General features: G+C 35.3%; 1 protein-coding gene across 1 annotated transcript in view; it reads right to left on the bottom strand.

Moving 5' to 3' along the window:
• Window positions 1-5,519: 5,519 nt before the first annotated feature.
• Window positions 5,520-16,701, bottom strand: part of SREK1IP1 (SREK1 interacting protein 1) — a 42,662-nt gene continuing 31,480 nt past the window's right edge. The window contains 3 exon segments of the mRNA XM_040452153.1: window positions 5,520-5,738; window positions 5,741-5,826; window positions 8,364-8,436. Coding sequence (XP_040308087.1) covers window positions 5,638-5,738; window positions 5,741-5,826; window positions 8,364-8,436 — 260 coding nt within the window. The 3' untranslated portion in view covers window positions 5,520-5,637.

Below are 16,701 nucleotides of genomic sequence, written 5' to 3'. Positions count from 1 at the left end.
TAAATCTCGGAGGGAATGGTCTTGTAAAATAGAGGTGGCATGTTTTTAAGTCTCTTAGACATGAACCCCTTGCCTTTTTCAGAGGGTTTGTGGGGCGCACAATGAATGTATTGCTTTTATAAAAGCTAACATTCGAGAAAAGAGTATGTCACAATATATGATCTTAATAATAAATATTTTCAGCTTACCAAGGGATAACCGTAACACGAATCCTTCACTGATAGAGTTCCTAAGGAACTTCTATAATGAAAGTTATCAAACACACAAGTCCTCTGGTTCCACCTAAGCTACTGCAATAATACCACACAGACATCTAGAAATAAAACTAGTTTCTGCAAATTACAATTGTCTTAAAAGATTTTTTACGCATAAGTATGATTTCTATTGTAAGAACACAGGACTGGGTGTCTGAAGGAATGCACTAAGAAAAAAGGATTAATTTTCAGCTGGCTCTGCTGAACACATGTACTGTGCGGTGTAAAGTTATGGAGTTGGAAGACTAGCCTTTCAGTGTGTCAGACACAGCTTCTCTGGTCCGAGAGGGGAAAAAAAAAAAAAAAAAAAGGAAAGCCCTATTGCACTTGGGCATGCAAGGCTAAAGGTTAGAAACTTGGGACAATTAGGCTGTCAAAAGTTTTACCAAGAACTGGGGATATCTTCTGGACCAGCACTGTGCAGCAGAAGTTTCTGTGATGACAGAAATGTTCTTTCTGTGTCTGCCCTGCTCATAGTAGCCACCAGTCACCTGTGGCAACTGGGCACTTCAGATGTCTCTAGAGCAAATGAAGGATACCTTTTATTTTATTTAATTAATCCAAATTTAAATAGCTACATGGGGCTATACTGAGAACATAGTTCCAGATCATTATTGACACATCTGCTGCCTATGTTGATTTCATTTTGGCTATCTTGATACACAGATAATAATTATAGTACTATAGATGTTGCCTCAAGTAAAAACCTAGGTTGAGAAAGTTTAGTTAAGGCAGGGGTACAGTTCTACTTTTGTTGTTCAAGGGCAAACGCAGAAGCCATGAATGAAACAAGAAGCAGACAAATTGGTCAAGGCCAGCACAATGCTCACGGTTTCCCAAACTCCTCTTAACCTGTGAGACATACAGGAGCTGGCCGTGGCTGGATGTGTCCTGAGTTGTGCCCCCGGAAAGGCATCCCAATTCTCTGGCATTCTGCACATTTTTTAAAAAGTTGGGAGGCAACAAATGATGGTCAGAAGACCCTGGGTTTTGTGTGATTACAATTGTGCTGGCTTAAGAAGCGTACTCTCCTTGGTTGCCAAGGGAGATTGAATCTCAGCACTGGTACTAGTTATAGTCCCTGCCAAGCCAGGTCACCTGAGGGAGAGCCACAGGGCTCAACCAGTGGACCAATAGGTATGTGTCTCTGTTGCTTTGAAGCAGTTGGTGCTTCACACATTGAGACAACATATTAAGCAAGACGTCTTATCAAATCACAGCCGAGTCTATACAATGAAAAATATACTTTAGATGATTTATTTGGGTGTCACTAACCTAGTGACAGAATTTAAATCAGTCACAAATAATCTAAAAATGTAAAACACATTTCAAAGTATGTACTTATGCATGTAATTCTGGGGACGTATCTGATAAAGAACACAGTAGCTTTATGTGTTTTTAGAAGACTTAAGTCACTGGAATTTTTGGTAATAATCAAATCTTAGAAAGAAAAGTGGGTCTAGAAGAAGAGTAGAAATAACAGGACATAAGGGGCTCAAATTATTTTCTATGCGGTCTTTTTTTTTTTTTTTAATTTTTTTTTCAACGTTTTTATTTATTTTTGGGACAGAGAGAGACAGAGCATGAACGGGGGAGGGGCAGAGAGAGAGGGAGACACAGAATCGGAAACAGGCTCCAGGCTCTGAGCCATCAGCCCAGAGCCTGATGCGGGGCTCGAACTCACGGACGGTGAGATCGTGACCTGGCTGAAGTCGGACGCTTAACCTACTGCACCACTCAGGCGCCCCTATGCGGTCTTCTTATGAGAGCAATTTCATCTTTGAAAAAAATTGTTTAATAGGATTTTGAAGTGGATGAAACCAAACCCCAATAAAGGCCATATCTTTCCTTAAAACTCTCTCATGGTGTCTCATTGCTTACAGATTAAAGTTCAAGCTTCCAAACACGGAACATAAGACTTCGTTCTCTTGTTCCTGAGAACCTAGAATGGTAGTCTCAATTCTTACCACATCCTGCCTTACATAATGCTTGTAATTCTTGACACACACACAACTCAAGTTTTTTTTACTGTGATCTTTGTTCACAGTACCCACTCGTCTGTAACTGCCATGAGTTCTATCTTCAGTCTCCATCAAAATCCAAGTCAGCCATCATTTCTTTAGGTAGCCTTTTCTCACTTCTCCAGAATAAGTTAAGTATCCTTCTGTGTTTTTATGAACGCATGTTCAGGTCAATCACTGGATTTATTATACACTGATGTGTTCTGTTGTTTCTCCCACCAACTAAACTATGAACCCCTTCAGGGAAGCAAGTGAGTCTTATTAATCTCTGTATCCCCAGTACTTAGCAGAGCGTTTGCTATGCCAGGCACTCAGTCAATGTTTGCTGAAGAAAGGAAGCAATGACATTTTTATCAACATTATTGATAACTCTTCAATCTAGTTAAAATGAAAGTGACCTAGGGTTATATAATTTTAGACGGAGTGAACCGTAAATATAGACACATAAAATTGTTTTATTCCTTATTTATTGATGTTTTGGCCTCAGAGAACCAAAGATGTGAACAGATGTACATTAGGGGCAAGAACTAGGGATACCTCTGAGAGATTTTCGTCAAAAGAGGATACAGAGAAAAGAAACAGGGAATTTTGTGCGGAGTGGATCCATCAGCCCAAAGGCAATAGCCTGAGTATTTAGACAATCAGGTTACAGATACAAATCTAAACATAAAATCTATATGCATCTGATGAAAAAGACATACACTGGTTGCTAAGAATGTAAACCAAATATCAATTACCTGCTTAAAGAAGTTGAATGTGTTTAACAGGTATATTAATAAATTCAACCTTTACCAATACAGAATGCTACCTGCCTACCTACAGCAATTTCTAAAATGAATAATATTACTTGAATTACACTAACATATTGATAATCATATACATTAAGGACTGGAAGGGTTCTCAGAGATAATTGGGTATAATATATTACAGATCAAATACACCAAGGCCCAGAGAAGCTAAATAATTTAGTTGAAAGTGACGAAGGTAGTTAGAAAGGCCAGGACTTTTTGGATTTTTACTATTAAGTTCAGTTTTCCTTCTGCTACGTACATACTGCCTCATAGAAAATCTCACTAATTTTCTCCTAAAATTTATTAGTGAGATTTGTATCCAATCCCAACAAGTTCACTTTACAAGAAAACCAGTAAAAAGAAATAAATTTTATTCAGATGACAGGTTTTATAAACTATTCTCATACTATGGGGAATTTACTCAAGAATAATTCCAAGAATGTATCTAGGGGACAAAATTACTGAGCAATAAAATTTTTTAATTTGTACACTGTATTAGTTAATGGTGCTGAATTTTATGTAACTCTTTTGGACCATTATCAATTGTGTTCCCATTCAGAACACAAGTCTAATGAGCCAATTTATAATCTCTACGATTAACAGAAATAAAACTCACAAATAACTTTAGATTACTTTTGTTTCACTATAATTATTAGCATTTTTAACCATGTTAAAATGGGATGAGGCCATCCTTGTGCATGCAGCATTTTCCTATCATTTTTAAGTTTTTTATTTTTTTCATTATAATGAAAGAACCGTATTTTCAGAAAATACAGCTAAAAAAATACTGAAAATACAGCAAAGGCCAAACAAACAGTTAAAAATGTAATAACTTAATAACTCTATGTTTCTCTCTCAACACCTGACTAAACTATTTAAACAAAAGAGTTTCTTTCTGAAGAGGCCATATGACGAAATTAGGTGATGGAAAAGCTAGAAGAGTGAAAGCTTCCTCAGCTATAAAGCTAGAAGAGGGATATGGGTGTAGCTTCCCTAGATCCCAGCATGGTAAGCAGATATTACGAGGAGCTGTGAGCTCCCCCAGTGTGAGTGAGGTCATGTGAGCAAGGGGAGCTGGATGAAGAAAGAATCAGTACATTTTTCCAGCTTGTGAGGTTACATGTACTTACCTGGTTTCACCATAATGAATTTGCCTGAAGCCATGTCTGTAGGTTAGTAATCTGAAAATTTATAACTGCACCACAGTGAGTACATGCAATCTTTGGTGCTGTGCCATGATAAGTGATTGATGTTTGATGCTGCTAAGTGCTTAACTCACTGGGCGTAAGGGATATCCAAATATCAAGCAAAGTAAGTAACACTGATCATTGTGAAATTAAGTGTAAGAAACATTTATATCTACTGATATATGCTTGAAAATGCTTACTCATATAAAATTTTCATTGTTATATAAAGGCTTTCATGATGCAACTCCCTGGCTCTTATATTTTAAAAAGTACAGAATAAAATTCTTAACCCTAAATTTTTGTCACTGCTCTTAAGGTCTAAGAATGAAGTAAAAGAGAGAAACACCCCAAACTGGTCATTTTTGAAACCATAAATTCAGTGTGAAACCTGCTTCAAAACTACAAATTATTTTAGACAAATAAATATATATGTTCACATTTATAAAAAATTTCCACATTACTCATAGAAACAAGCTTCATAAAATTTACATACAGAATACAATAAAAATCAGTTCTAATAATGATTTAGCTGTCATCCTCCTAATTAAAAAGTTCTGTGTTTGAGGTATCACTTTAAGAGATGCCAATATGGCACATTTGTAAAACAACCCAGGAGTCTATCCTAAATATTCTACCCAACACAGCATCATCTCTGCAAGACTCTGAGAGGCTGGACTATGCTTGTCTTTTTAAAAGAGGAAGAGAATTTTAATTGTTACAATAACAGAGGAGGCAGGTACTAGACACTCTGCATTTCATGTAACAGTAAAACTTCCTTATAAGTATTTTCATTATCTTCTTGCCAACACCATTCGCTTAAAATGTCCTAGTTAAGACCAGTGAAGCAGCTTCATTTCCTATGACATCCAAAAAAGTTTCAAGATTTAAAAATGACAGTGAAAAACTTCACTATCTTTATACATTACCATAGGAAATAAAGCTATTAAGTTTTTCAGAGTCAAGAGCAAAGCATTATCCCCTACCTCATTTTATCACTGGAAGGTGGACACTTGATTGAGCAATACTCATTAACTGCTAGGTAGATTACCTGTGTTGACTGGAGTAAAGCCATTTACAATCAACTTATAAAGTAACAACACTAGTCAGACACAGTCATGAATACCAAAAATGATGTGTTTTGTATGTATAAATATCTATATTTGGGGTGTGGCTATCAAGTAATAAGACTGATTCAATACTTTATAGTCAGCACATTAAAAATCTATTGCCAGAAGACAATGGTCCCATATATATACGAAAAAAATGTCTATATGGAAAAGGCTGTGATTTATTGCAAAGCATGATTATATAGCAAATTCCAAGGAAGGTCAAATAATTTCTAAAACCAAATTTTAAAATTTAATGGCTTAGGCTGAAGATTCAGTTACTTTTTGCAGATCTCAGAAGGATTAGGGGTGGAAGAATGCTTTTCCTTTTTTCTCTTCTTTTTTTCCTTTTTGTGGTGTTTCCCCCTTTTTGACTTATTCTTTTTTCTTTTTTCTTTTCTTTCTTCTGATATTTTTGTTTCTTTTGTTTTGAAGTGTCCTCTTCAGTGGAACTGGATGAATAAGACCTATGGGCAATAATAGAGACTGACTGATAACTGCATTTATGGCTAATAGCTAAATTGAAATGGGATTTAACTGCCTGAAATCATTCTTGGAGCAAAGTGGGGTATAAACAAAGAAACTCGAAATGTGCTTTATATATTTGTATTCTCTTAAAATACAGACTTCAGAATTTTTGCTCCTTGGTCATAGAAGCTGACAAAACAAATAACTCTATTTTGCTCAACTCTAGTATTAAGTTTTAAACTCAGTAAGGATGCAATAATTTTTCTGTGATTTTCAGCTTTTCATCCTGTTGTACCCTTCAAAATCTTATAAGGTAAACAAAGTGGTATTTACCAAGCCTTTATCATATATACAATTCATTTACATACACAATAACTTGTTAGCATATTCTCTTAAAAGAGCTAAAAAGGATGCAATTATGTAAAAAGGGCTATATTAGTACGTTGGTAAAAAAGGGGGGAAAGCTGAAAATTAGCTAAATAAAAGGACTTCTGTTAAATTCCTGTTCAAGTGATACAGATGAGCACTTGCATTCCAAAGTAATTTTCACTAGTTACAAAAAGAGATGTTTTAAATGCATACAAGTAAATGAAGATGATTTATCATTATTCTTTATTTTTCTAATATTCCTCTAATACTAGATTTGGAAAAAAACCTACGCAATTCCTTCCTCTAGTATTAAAAAAGAGAAAAGTAACAAAAAACAGAAAAGCCATCTCTTAAGATCTTATATAAGTAGGTATACAACAATCTCCCCACACCCAAACTCTAAATGTGTCAGAAGACAGAAACTGAGTCAATTAAAAATAAAAAATAAAAAGACACTTTTTTTTGTTTTGATGTTTATTCAGTTTTGAAAGACAGAGCGTGAGCAGGGGAGTGGCAGAGAAAGAGGGAGACACAGAATTGGAAGCAGGTTCCAGGCTCTGAGCTGTCAGCCCAGAGACCAATGAGGGGCTCAAAGGCACAAACTGCAAGATCATGACCTGAGCTGAAGTCAGTTGCTTAACCGACTGAGTCACTCAGGCGCCCCCAAAAAGACAGCTTTCTAAAAAGGTAGTAGTGAGCTAACCGTTAGAAGTTAAAGCCCAAACTAAGAAAACCTGACACAGACCTACAGTAAGCAAGAAATAAATGCATGAGACTTCAAGTCTGTGTCTGTCAGTGATTCTCATGAATTACTTGACTGAATTTCTTGTTTAGAAACTCCGAGTTTTCCCTCATTTCTGTAATGCTGTATTTCTTTCTCCATTTTGTCTTACTTAGACTTCTGGCTGTTTCCTGGTCTTATTTTCTCATGTATTCTCTTATTCCCTCTTCATCTCTGTTATTGTCAACTCTTGCCTGTTTTCCTGTTTTAAAGACCCTACTTGACCTCTGGATTCTGAGTAGAGCTTGTTTGTACATTTTTCTTTGGCTTTTTGGTCCTGGATTTTAATTTTTAAGGCCCGGTGTTAGACTTGCACATAACAACTCCAAGAGGTGGCAAAATCTCTGCTGAGTATGACTAGAAAAGTTCATTTAATTTCAGGCCCTGTCTGAGGTCTGTGAGACCCAAAGTAGAGAGGCTCAAATAAATAATCTGTTACAATAAAACAAGTATCTTAGAATTTGGAAGAAAACAGATAATTTCATTTTGTCTATACACAATCCTTGCTGTGCTAATGCAAATGATTCAACAATACATTAGTCCGACTATAAAATACACTGACCTCTATCTTCCTATTAGCTTTTATGTTAAATATTATTTGACTCCCAACACTTGAGAGAAAATGAACTTTTCTAAATTATGAAGTAGCTGAGGTGTTGAAAGGTATGTATTAAATGCTCTATGAAGTAACACCTGATTTTCAGAACTTACTCTATTAGAGAACTAGGGTCCAAGTCAGACATTATTATTGTCAAATACCTTAAAAGACATCTGTATATATATGTTTATTCTAGTATATATGAAACTGTACTTGTTAACCATAAAAGAAGCTGCTTCTTAATTCTCGTGATCAATTGCTTTAACCAGTTAGTTGTTAAAAGAGCTGATACTAAAAATTCATTGGTGGCTGATGTGGGTTCTGAAAGACCTGAATGAATTTTTAGAATAAGTGGGTACGTAAATCCTATTAATAACTTTGTAGCCACTGCAATGATATTTTGAGAATACAAATACTTAAGTCCCAACTTTATACATATGAGGACAAAATATATATGTAAAGAATTTAGACATCATCCAATTAAAAGTGTGGCTGATGTTTTAAACTCTAAATTCTAGAACACAAATAGAGTACATAAAAGAAGGGGGGGGGCTATTATTTATTTATACCTTAATTTGCTCCAAGAAAAAAAATTCAAGGTGGCTGAGTATTGACTTGAGTTTTGATTCCTCAAGGACTATTATTTTACTGAAACAACTGAATATCTGATCCCCATTAAGGAAAGAATTAGTGTTAAATTAACTGGACTACACACAAAATATTAAATTTTATAATCCATCTGGGATTCACAGTCCTGCTTTTAAAAAACAATGATGTTAAAAAAATACCTTTTTCTTTTTTTTTTCAACTTGATTTTCTCTTTGCTTTTTGCTTTTTTCTTCTCCTCTTCTTCATTTACTCCTGTGTATTGAGGGGAAAGAATCAGGACACCATGAATCTGCACACTAATATGGTATGTATACAGTTTTTCCACTTTGGTTACTGGTTGATGAATTTTATTGGTTAGGATACTGCACTTCTCTTGTAACAGTTTCTCCTTTCTTGTTTTTCAAATTGAGGTATAAATTGACATATAACATTGTTTATTTTCAGGCATACAACATAATGGTTTGATATTTGTACACATTCCAAAATATTTGCTGTAAGTCGAGTTAACATCTGTCACCATGTTACATACATACCAACAACATTTTTTTCTTGTGATGAGGACTTTTAGGATCTACCCTCTTAGCAACTTTCAAACATACAATACAGTACTATTAACTACAGTCAACATGCTATACATTACAATCCCATGACTTATTTATAACTGGAAGTTTGTACCTCTTTTATTTATTTTTTAAATATTTTGTTTTTAAATAATCTCTCCACCCAACATGAGACTCAAACCTACAACCATGAGATCAAGTGTCCATATTCTATCCACTGAGCCAGCCAGGCACCCCGGTACTCCTTGACCAGCCTTATCACCTGCCTCTAACAACCACAAATCTTTTTCCTTTATCTCTGAGCTTGGCTTTTTTATGTGTTTGTTTCTTTTTTAGATTTCACATATAAGTGAAATCATATAGTACTTGTCCTTCTCTGACTTATTTCACTTAGCTTAATACCCTCAAGGTCCACTAATTATTTTTATTTATTGAGAAGCTTATAAAAATATTACATGCTTTTTATAAAAATTTCAACTACTACTAGGTACATTAAATAAAAAATTCAAGTACTCCACTGCTAATTCCTACACCAAATCAATGTCAACAGTTTGGTGGGTACTATTTCAGGTCTTAAAAAACAAAACAATACAATCAAATACAGCCTTTTTTTTTTTTTTTTTTTTTTAAAGTAGGCTCCATGCCTAGCCTGACGGGGCTTGAACCCATAACCCTGAGATCAAGAGTTGCATGATATACTGACTGAGCTAACCTGGTACCCTTCAAATACAGGTGTTTAAATTTTTCTTTTTCAAACAAAATGAGGATTATGGTATTCTAGGATGTTAAGATCACAGGACTGTAAAGAAATCTAATAATATTTAATGTCATTGGTACCCTAGAAGGAAAGAATATATACTACTAACTTGTTTCTGAAATACACAATTTGGTGTGTTTTCTGTTAAGCTTGCTCTCCATACAACCAAATATGCACATACAATCACTTATACAAAATAGTTACAAATAAGTCCCAAGTTTTTCTCTTTTTTGAAAGATGGATAAGTGATATTTTATATGGCATATAAATACAGTGGCATGTATAATATTTTGCAACTTATTTCATATTTGTCAAAAATCAGTTGCACAGAAAAAAAGGGAGTTGGACTTCTGCTTCTGGGAAGAGGAGCAAGTGTACTTTTCCTATTTCTCCCAGTAAGTTCAACTAAAAATACCAGACATTGTAAAAACAAACATAAAAACTGAAAAGTAGGGGTCCCTGGGTGGATCAGTCAGTTGAGTGCCCAACTCTTGAATTCGGCTCAGGTCATGATCTCACAGTTCATGGATTTGAGCCACCTGTCAGGCTATGAGCTAGCAGTGCGAAGCCTGCTTGGGATTCTCTCTCTTTCTGCTCCTCCCCTGCTTGTGCTCTCTCTCTCAAAATAAATAAGTAAACTTAAAAACAACAACAACTTTAAAGTAGAAACAAGACAGACTAGCTATGGATCTTGAAATCCAGAGAAAGACACGGGAGTGAGTTCTGTGGAATTCTTGCTTCCTTTAGCCCAGACTTGGAGCTGAAGAAGATGGCAGCTTTGGCAATGTCAATACAGGTACAGATAAAAAGATTTCTCTAGCCTAAAGACCAAAACAGAGACAGCCTAGTGACAGATAGGTTGTAGGTAACAACTGCCCTTACTCAAGCTGAACACCACAGAAAAAACTGGCACAACCCCCACCCATGTCAGCAGACTCTGAGTGAGGAACCTAGACATTCCCCCTTATCAAGCTGTGATAAGATCTCCCAATTCCTCAGCATGAGTAGTCTAAGTAGGTAACCAGGACCTTTATCACTACCCAGTAAAGAGATCTCCACTAATAGTGTCAATAAAGACCACTTGGGAAGCCTTGACTTCTGCTGCCAGCCAGTAGTAATGAGGTACCCCTCCCATCTATGCTGAAATGATGTCAGAATATATGTAAGAAAGTCGGGGCACTCATCATCACCCAGTAGTAAGTAACAAGACCACTCCCACCATGAGATACCAATGGGGAGCTGGAACTAATCCCCTCACCCAGCAGTAACAAGAAGCCATGACCACTTTGAGTGTTGGCAGAACCTAAGTGGAGAAACAGAACCTCTGTCTCCCCCTGGCAATAAAAAGTCACTTTCTCTTCTGGGGTGGTACCAAAGAAAATCATATAAAAGACAAGGTTTAAGGAAAGCCAACGTTTCAGGGGCGCCTGGGTGGCGCAGTCGGTTAAGCCTCCGACTTCAGCCAGGTCACGATCTCGCGGTCCGTGAGTTCGAGCCCCGCGTCGGGCTCTGGGCTGATGGCTCAGAGCCTGGAGCCTGTTTCCGATTCTGTGTCTTCCTCTCTCTCTGCCCCTCCCCCGTTCATGCTCTGTCTCTCTCTGTCCCAAAAATAAATAAACGTTGAAAAAAAAAAATTTTTTTTAAAAAGAAAGCTAACGTTTCATAATACAATATAAACATGTCCAAATTTTGGTTGAAAAGAACTCATCAAAGTCCAGAGATCTTAAATTGAATGAAAAATGAAACAATCAATATAACAACACCACAATGAGATTATTTTTAAAATAATCTAAAAAAGATTTTAAATAGTCATCATAAAAATGTTTCTAAGAATCAAAATGCTTGAAAGAAGTGAAAAAAATATGAAAGCCCCCCAAAATGGGACAAAATCCAAAGAACCAAATAAAAATTTTAGAACTAAAATGACAATAAATGGAATTAAAACACTCAGTGGATGGGCTCAATAGCAGAATGCAAAGCACTGAATAGAAATATCACTGAATGGGAAAACAGAACAATAGAAATCACCCAATCTGAGCAATGGAGAAGAAACAGATTTAAAGAAAAGGAATGAGACTTGGGGATCTGTGGGATAGTAACACAAGATACAATATTTGTGTCACTGGAGACATAAAGAGTATAAAGAAGGAGGGGCTTAAAAAGTACTTGAAATCCATATCGAGATATGAAAATTAAACTTTTGAAAACTAATGAAAAAAAAAATCTTGAAAACAGCCAGAGAAAAATAATGTATTACTTATATGAATGAAACAATTAGAATGAAAGCAGATTTCTTATTAGAAAGCATGGAAGACAGAAAGAAGTGGCCATTTTTTAAATGCCGAAAGAAATGTCAACCTGGAATCCTCTACCCAGTAAAAATATTATTCAGGAATGAAGGAGAAATTAAGACATTCTCAGATAAGGAAAAATTAAAAGGATTCGTCACCAGCAGACAGACCCTAGAAGAATGGCTAAAGAAAATTCCTTAAATGGAAAGGAAATGATAAAAGAAGGAACACTGGAACATCAAGAAGAAAGAATAGAATAAGCAAAAACCTGAGTACAACAGGCTTTCCTTCTCTTGAGTTCCTAAATTATGTTTGATTGTGGAAGCAAAAACTACACCATTGTTTCATGAGGTTTTAAATGTATGTAGAGAATATATTTACGACAAGTGTATTGTAAAGGAAAGAGGGTAAAGTGACATAAAGGGAGGCACAGTTTCTACTCTGCTTGTCCTGGTAAAAAGACAATACCAGTAGATTGTGGTAAATTATGTATATATAATCTAATACCTAGAGCAACCACTAAAAATGCCATATAAAATATCATAGAAAAATTAAAAAAAAAACCACTATGGACACAATGTGTCTTTGACACTACAGAAAAATTACATGCAATTCTATAGGTGTTCCAGTGACACTACAGATAAAACTAAAAAATGTTCAAGTAGTAATCCACAGGAAGGCAGAGAAAAAAAAAAACACAAGAATGAAAAAAGAAGAATGAAAAACAGAGTGAACAGAAAACAAATAAAAAGTGGTAGGATTAGCTCTAACATATAAAAAATTACATTAATGTAAAAAAATACCGGGGCGCCTGGGTGGCGCAGTTGGTTAAGCGTCCGACTTCAGCCAGGTCATGATCTTGCGGTCCGTGAGTTCAAGCCCCGCGTCAGGCTCTGGGCGGATGGCTCAGAGCCTGGAGCCTGCTTCCGATTCTGTGTCTCCCTCTCTCTCTGCCCCTCCCCCGTTCATGCTCTGTCTCTCTCTGTCCCAAAAATAAATAAACGTTGAAAAAAAAAATTTAAAAAAAAATACCAATTAAAAGAAAGTGGTTGGTAAAGTTGATTGAAAAATATGATTCACCTATACATTGCCTACAAGACTCCCACTTCAAAGAAAAAGATATAGACACAATGAAAATAAAAGGATAGAAATGGATATGCCAAACAAGCATTATCAAAGGAAAGCTAGAGTGACTGTATTAAGATAAGATAAAATAGACTTCAGAAAAAAGAAAATTACCAGTGAGAGAAAGGGCCAAAATAATGACAAAAGTTTCAACTCACCAATAAGACATATCCTAAATGTGTATGCACCAAACAATAGAGCTAAAAAATACATGAAGCAAAACTGAGAGACCTTTAAGGAGAAACAGACAAATCTACAATTCTCTCAACAATTAATAGATACTACACACAAAGTCAGCAAGAATGCAGAAGAACTCCACAACCATCAAACAATAGAATCTAAACAAGATTTAAAATCACTCTATCCAACAAGAGTAGAATACACATTTTTTTCAAGTACCTACAGAACATAGACCAAGACAGAATATATCCTGTGTCATAAAACAAATCTTAACAAACTTAAAAGAACTGAACTCATACAGAGTTATGTCTCTGTCCTTAATGGAATCAAATGAGAAATCAGTAACAGATAACAGGGCAATTTCTAAACAGTTGGAAACAAAACAACACTTTTAAATAATCCACTGGGCAAAGAGGAAGTCTCAAGGAAAACAAAACACACTTAACTGAATGAAACTGATATATATTAAAATTTGTGTAACACAGCTAAAGCAGTGCTGTGAGGAAAATTTATAGCACTAAATGCTTAGGACAGAAATGAAGAAAAGTTTCAAACTGATTATATCTTAACTTTGATCTCAAGAGCCTAGGGGGAAAAAGCTAAATAAATCCAAAGCAAGTACAAGGAAGAAAAATAATAAAGCACAAGAATTAATAAAATTGAAAACAGAACAAAAAAATTAGAGAAAAAGAATGAAACAAGTAGCTGGTTCAATAAAATTGACAAATCTCTAGGAAAAATGTGAAAGAAAAAAAGACACAAATCATCAATATCAGAAATGAAAAAAGGGTTACCACTACAGACCCTATATACATCAAAAAGATAAATGAAAGCTATGAACACCCTACAAAAATAAATGTGACAACTTGGATAGTATGGACCCCTTTCTCAAAAAACAAAATGCCACAACTCACCTAACGGAAGTAGATAATTTCAATAACCCTTTAACTATTGAGGAAATTGAATATCTAACTTTAAAACTTCTAAAAAAAATCTTCAGGCCCAGATAACTTCACTGAAGAACTCTACCAAACATTTAAAGAAAAATAAACACTACTTTCATACAAATCTTATGCAATTTTATCCAAAAATAGAAGAGAAGGAAATTTTATCAATACTCTATGTAACTCTTACTCTGATTTCAAAATTAGACTAAAATAGTACAAAGCAAGAAAACTACAGACCAACATCTTTCATGAATACAGATAGAAAAATCCTTAACAAAATATTAGCAAATAGAATTCATGGATATAAGGCTGGTTCAATTTTCAAAAATCAATTAATAAAATCTACCATATTAACAAGCTAAGGAAAAATCATAATATCATACTGATCAATGAAGAATTGGCAAAATCTGACAACCATTCTATAATAAAAACTGTAAAAAAAAAATGGGAATAGAGAGAATCTTTCTCAACTTGATAAAAGGCAACTACATAAAACTTACAACTAACATTACACTTAATGGTGAAAGTTTAAGTGCTTTTGCCCTCTAGGATTAGAATCCAGGTAAGAAAGTCATCTCTCACCACTCTTTCTCAATACAGTACTATAAGTTTTAGGTATGGCAATAAAACAACAACAAAAGAAAAAAAAAACAAGAAATAAAGACTTATTGATTAAAGGAGAAAAATAAAACCATTCCCATTTGTAGATGATATGATGGTTTACATAAAAAATATCAAGGAATCTACAAAAAATGAAATAATTGAGTTCAGCAAGGATATAAGAGACATAGACACAAAGGTATTGCCTTTCTACACACTGGTAATAAATACACAGAAACAAAATTCAAAATACACCATTTAGGAGATAAATTGCCTGCTGTAACCGCCCAGTTGTGCCTGTCCACCAGACACCCACTCTTGCAAGAAGCCTCTCTTCACTGTGCTCAGTCTCTGCATCCCTCCTTTGATTGGGTCAGGGGGCTTATTTATCACAAAAACTACACAGTAATCTATGTAAACAAGTCAAAGACCTACATAAATGGAGAGACAGACTAAGTTCTTGGATTGGAGACTCAACATAGTAAAGATACCTATTCTCCCTAAACTGATATACATGTTTAATGCCATTCGTGTCAAAATCTCAGCAAGATTTCTTTCTAGACATAGAATTATTCTAAAAATCTATATGGGAAGAATAGACAGTAGTTAAAATATTTCTGGAAAAGAATAAAGTGGGAAGAATAAGTCTACTCAATTTCAGGACATATTATATAGCTACCATTAATCAAGACTGTTGGCGGTGGTGGAAGAATAGACACATAGATCAAGGGAACAGAAGAGAGAACTCAGAAACAAACCCACACAAATATGACCACCTGGTTTTTGGAAAAAGTACAACAGCAATTCAATGGAGGAAAGATAGCCTTCCAACAAAGAGTGCTAGAATAATTGCTTATCTTTTTTTTCTTTTAACGCTTATTCATTTTTTGAGAGACAGAGAGAGACAGAGCAATAGTGGGGGAGGGGCAGAGACAGAGAGGGAGACACAGAATCCAAAGCAAGCTGCAGGCTCTGAACTAACAGCACAGAGCCTGATGTGGGGCTCGAGCTCACAAACCATGAGATCGTGACCTGAGCCGAAGTTAGACGCTTAACCAACCAAGCCACCCAGGTGCCCTAATAATTGCTTATCTTAAGCAAAATAATAAAACTTGTCCTAAATATCTCATCTTCTACAAAAATCAACTCAAAATGAATCACGGACTTAAAGTGAAAATTTAAGACTACAAAACTTTTTGGGGAGAGTACAAAAGGTGATTTTAAAGCATGGGGACAGGACCGTGGGCAGAGAGAGCTGCACTGGGGTTGTCAAGAATGAACGGTTATTATATACCATGGACTTGGAGGAGGTAGAGTCAAAAGGTAAGTTTTCAAAAAGATTTTCACATGCTAAAGACTCACAGACTACTGGAAGCCTAGCTATTGTCAAACTAAGGTTGTTTTTCTCTCTAGAAAAGCATTAAGACAGTAGGGAGTTGCTGGATTTAAGGCTATTGATGGAATTGCCTTTTTCTTATAAACTGGTGGAGAGTCTAACCAGTTTAACCATTTGTTTTTTGTCCTTTCTTGTTTTGGGATAGCTGGGAGTATCCAAGGAATACCATACATGTACTACCTGGGGGGTGGTATGATAGCTTGTAAAAAAAAGTAAAGGGGACCATCTTTGGGATCTAAAGATAGGAAGAGTTCTTATCTTTGTAAGTAAGTTTTTACTTACACCAAAAGTAATCTAAAAAAGGAAAAATTGAGAAATTGGACTTTATGAAAATTAAAAACTATTACACTGTTCAAGACCTATTAAGAGGATGGAAAGATAAGCAACATATTAAGAGAAAGTATTTGCAAACCAGATATCCAACAAAGGACTAGAATCTAGAGTACATAAAGGATTCAACAGTAATGAGATGATGTTTAACATCATTAGCAATCAGGGAAATGTAAGTTAAAATCACATTGAGATATAACTTCACACCTATCAGAATGCTGAAATTTTTTTTTTTAAGTTTTTTTATTATTGGAGGGAGAGCATGAACAGGGGAGGGAAAGACAGAGAGGGAGAAAGACTCCCAAGCAGGCTCTGGGCTGTCAGCATGGAG

This window comes from Herpailurus yagouaroundi, unplaced genomic scaffold (assembly GCF_014898765.1).
Source record: "Herpailurus yagouaroundi ecotype Mexico unplaced genomic scaffold, PumYag 29, whole genome shotgun sequence".
NCBI classification, from domain to species: domain Eukaryota; kingdom Metazoa; phylum Chordata; class Mammalia; order Carnivora; family Felidae; genus Herpailurus; species Herpailurus yagouaroundi.
This window is presented reverse-complemented; position numbering and strand designations above follow the sequence as displayed.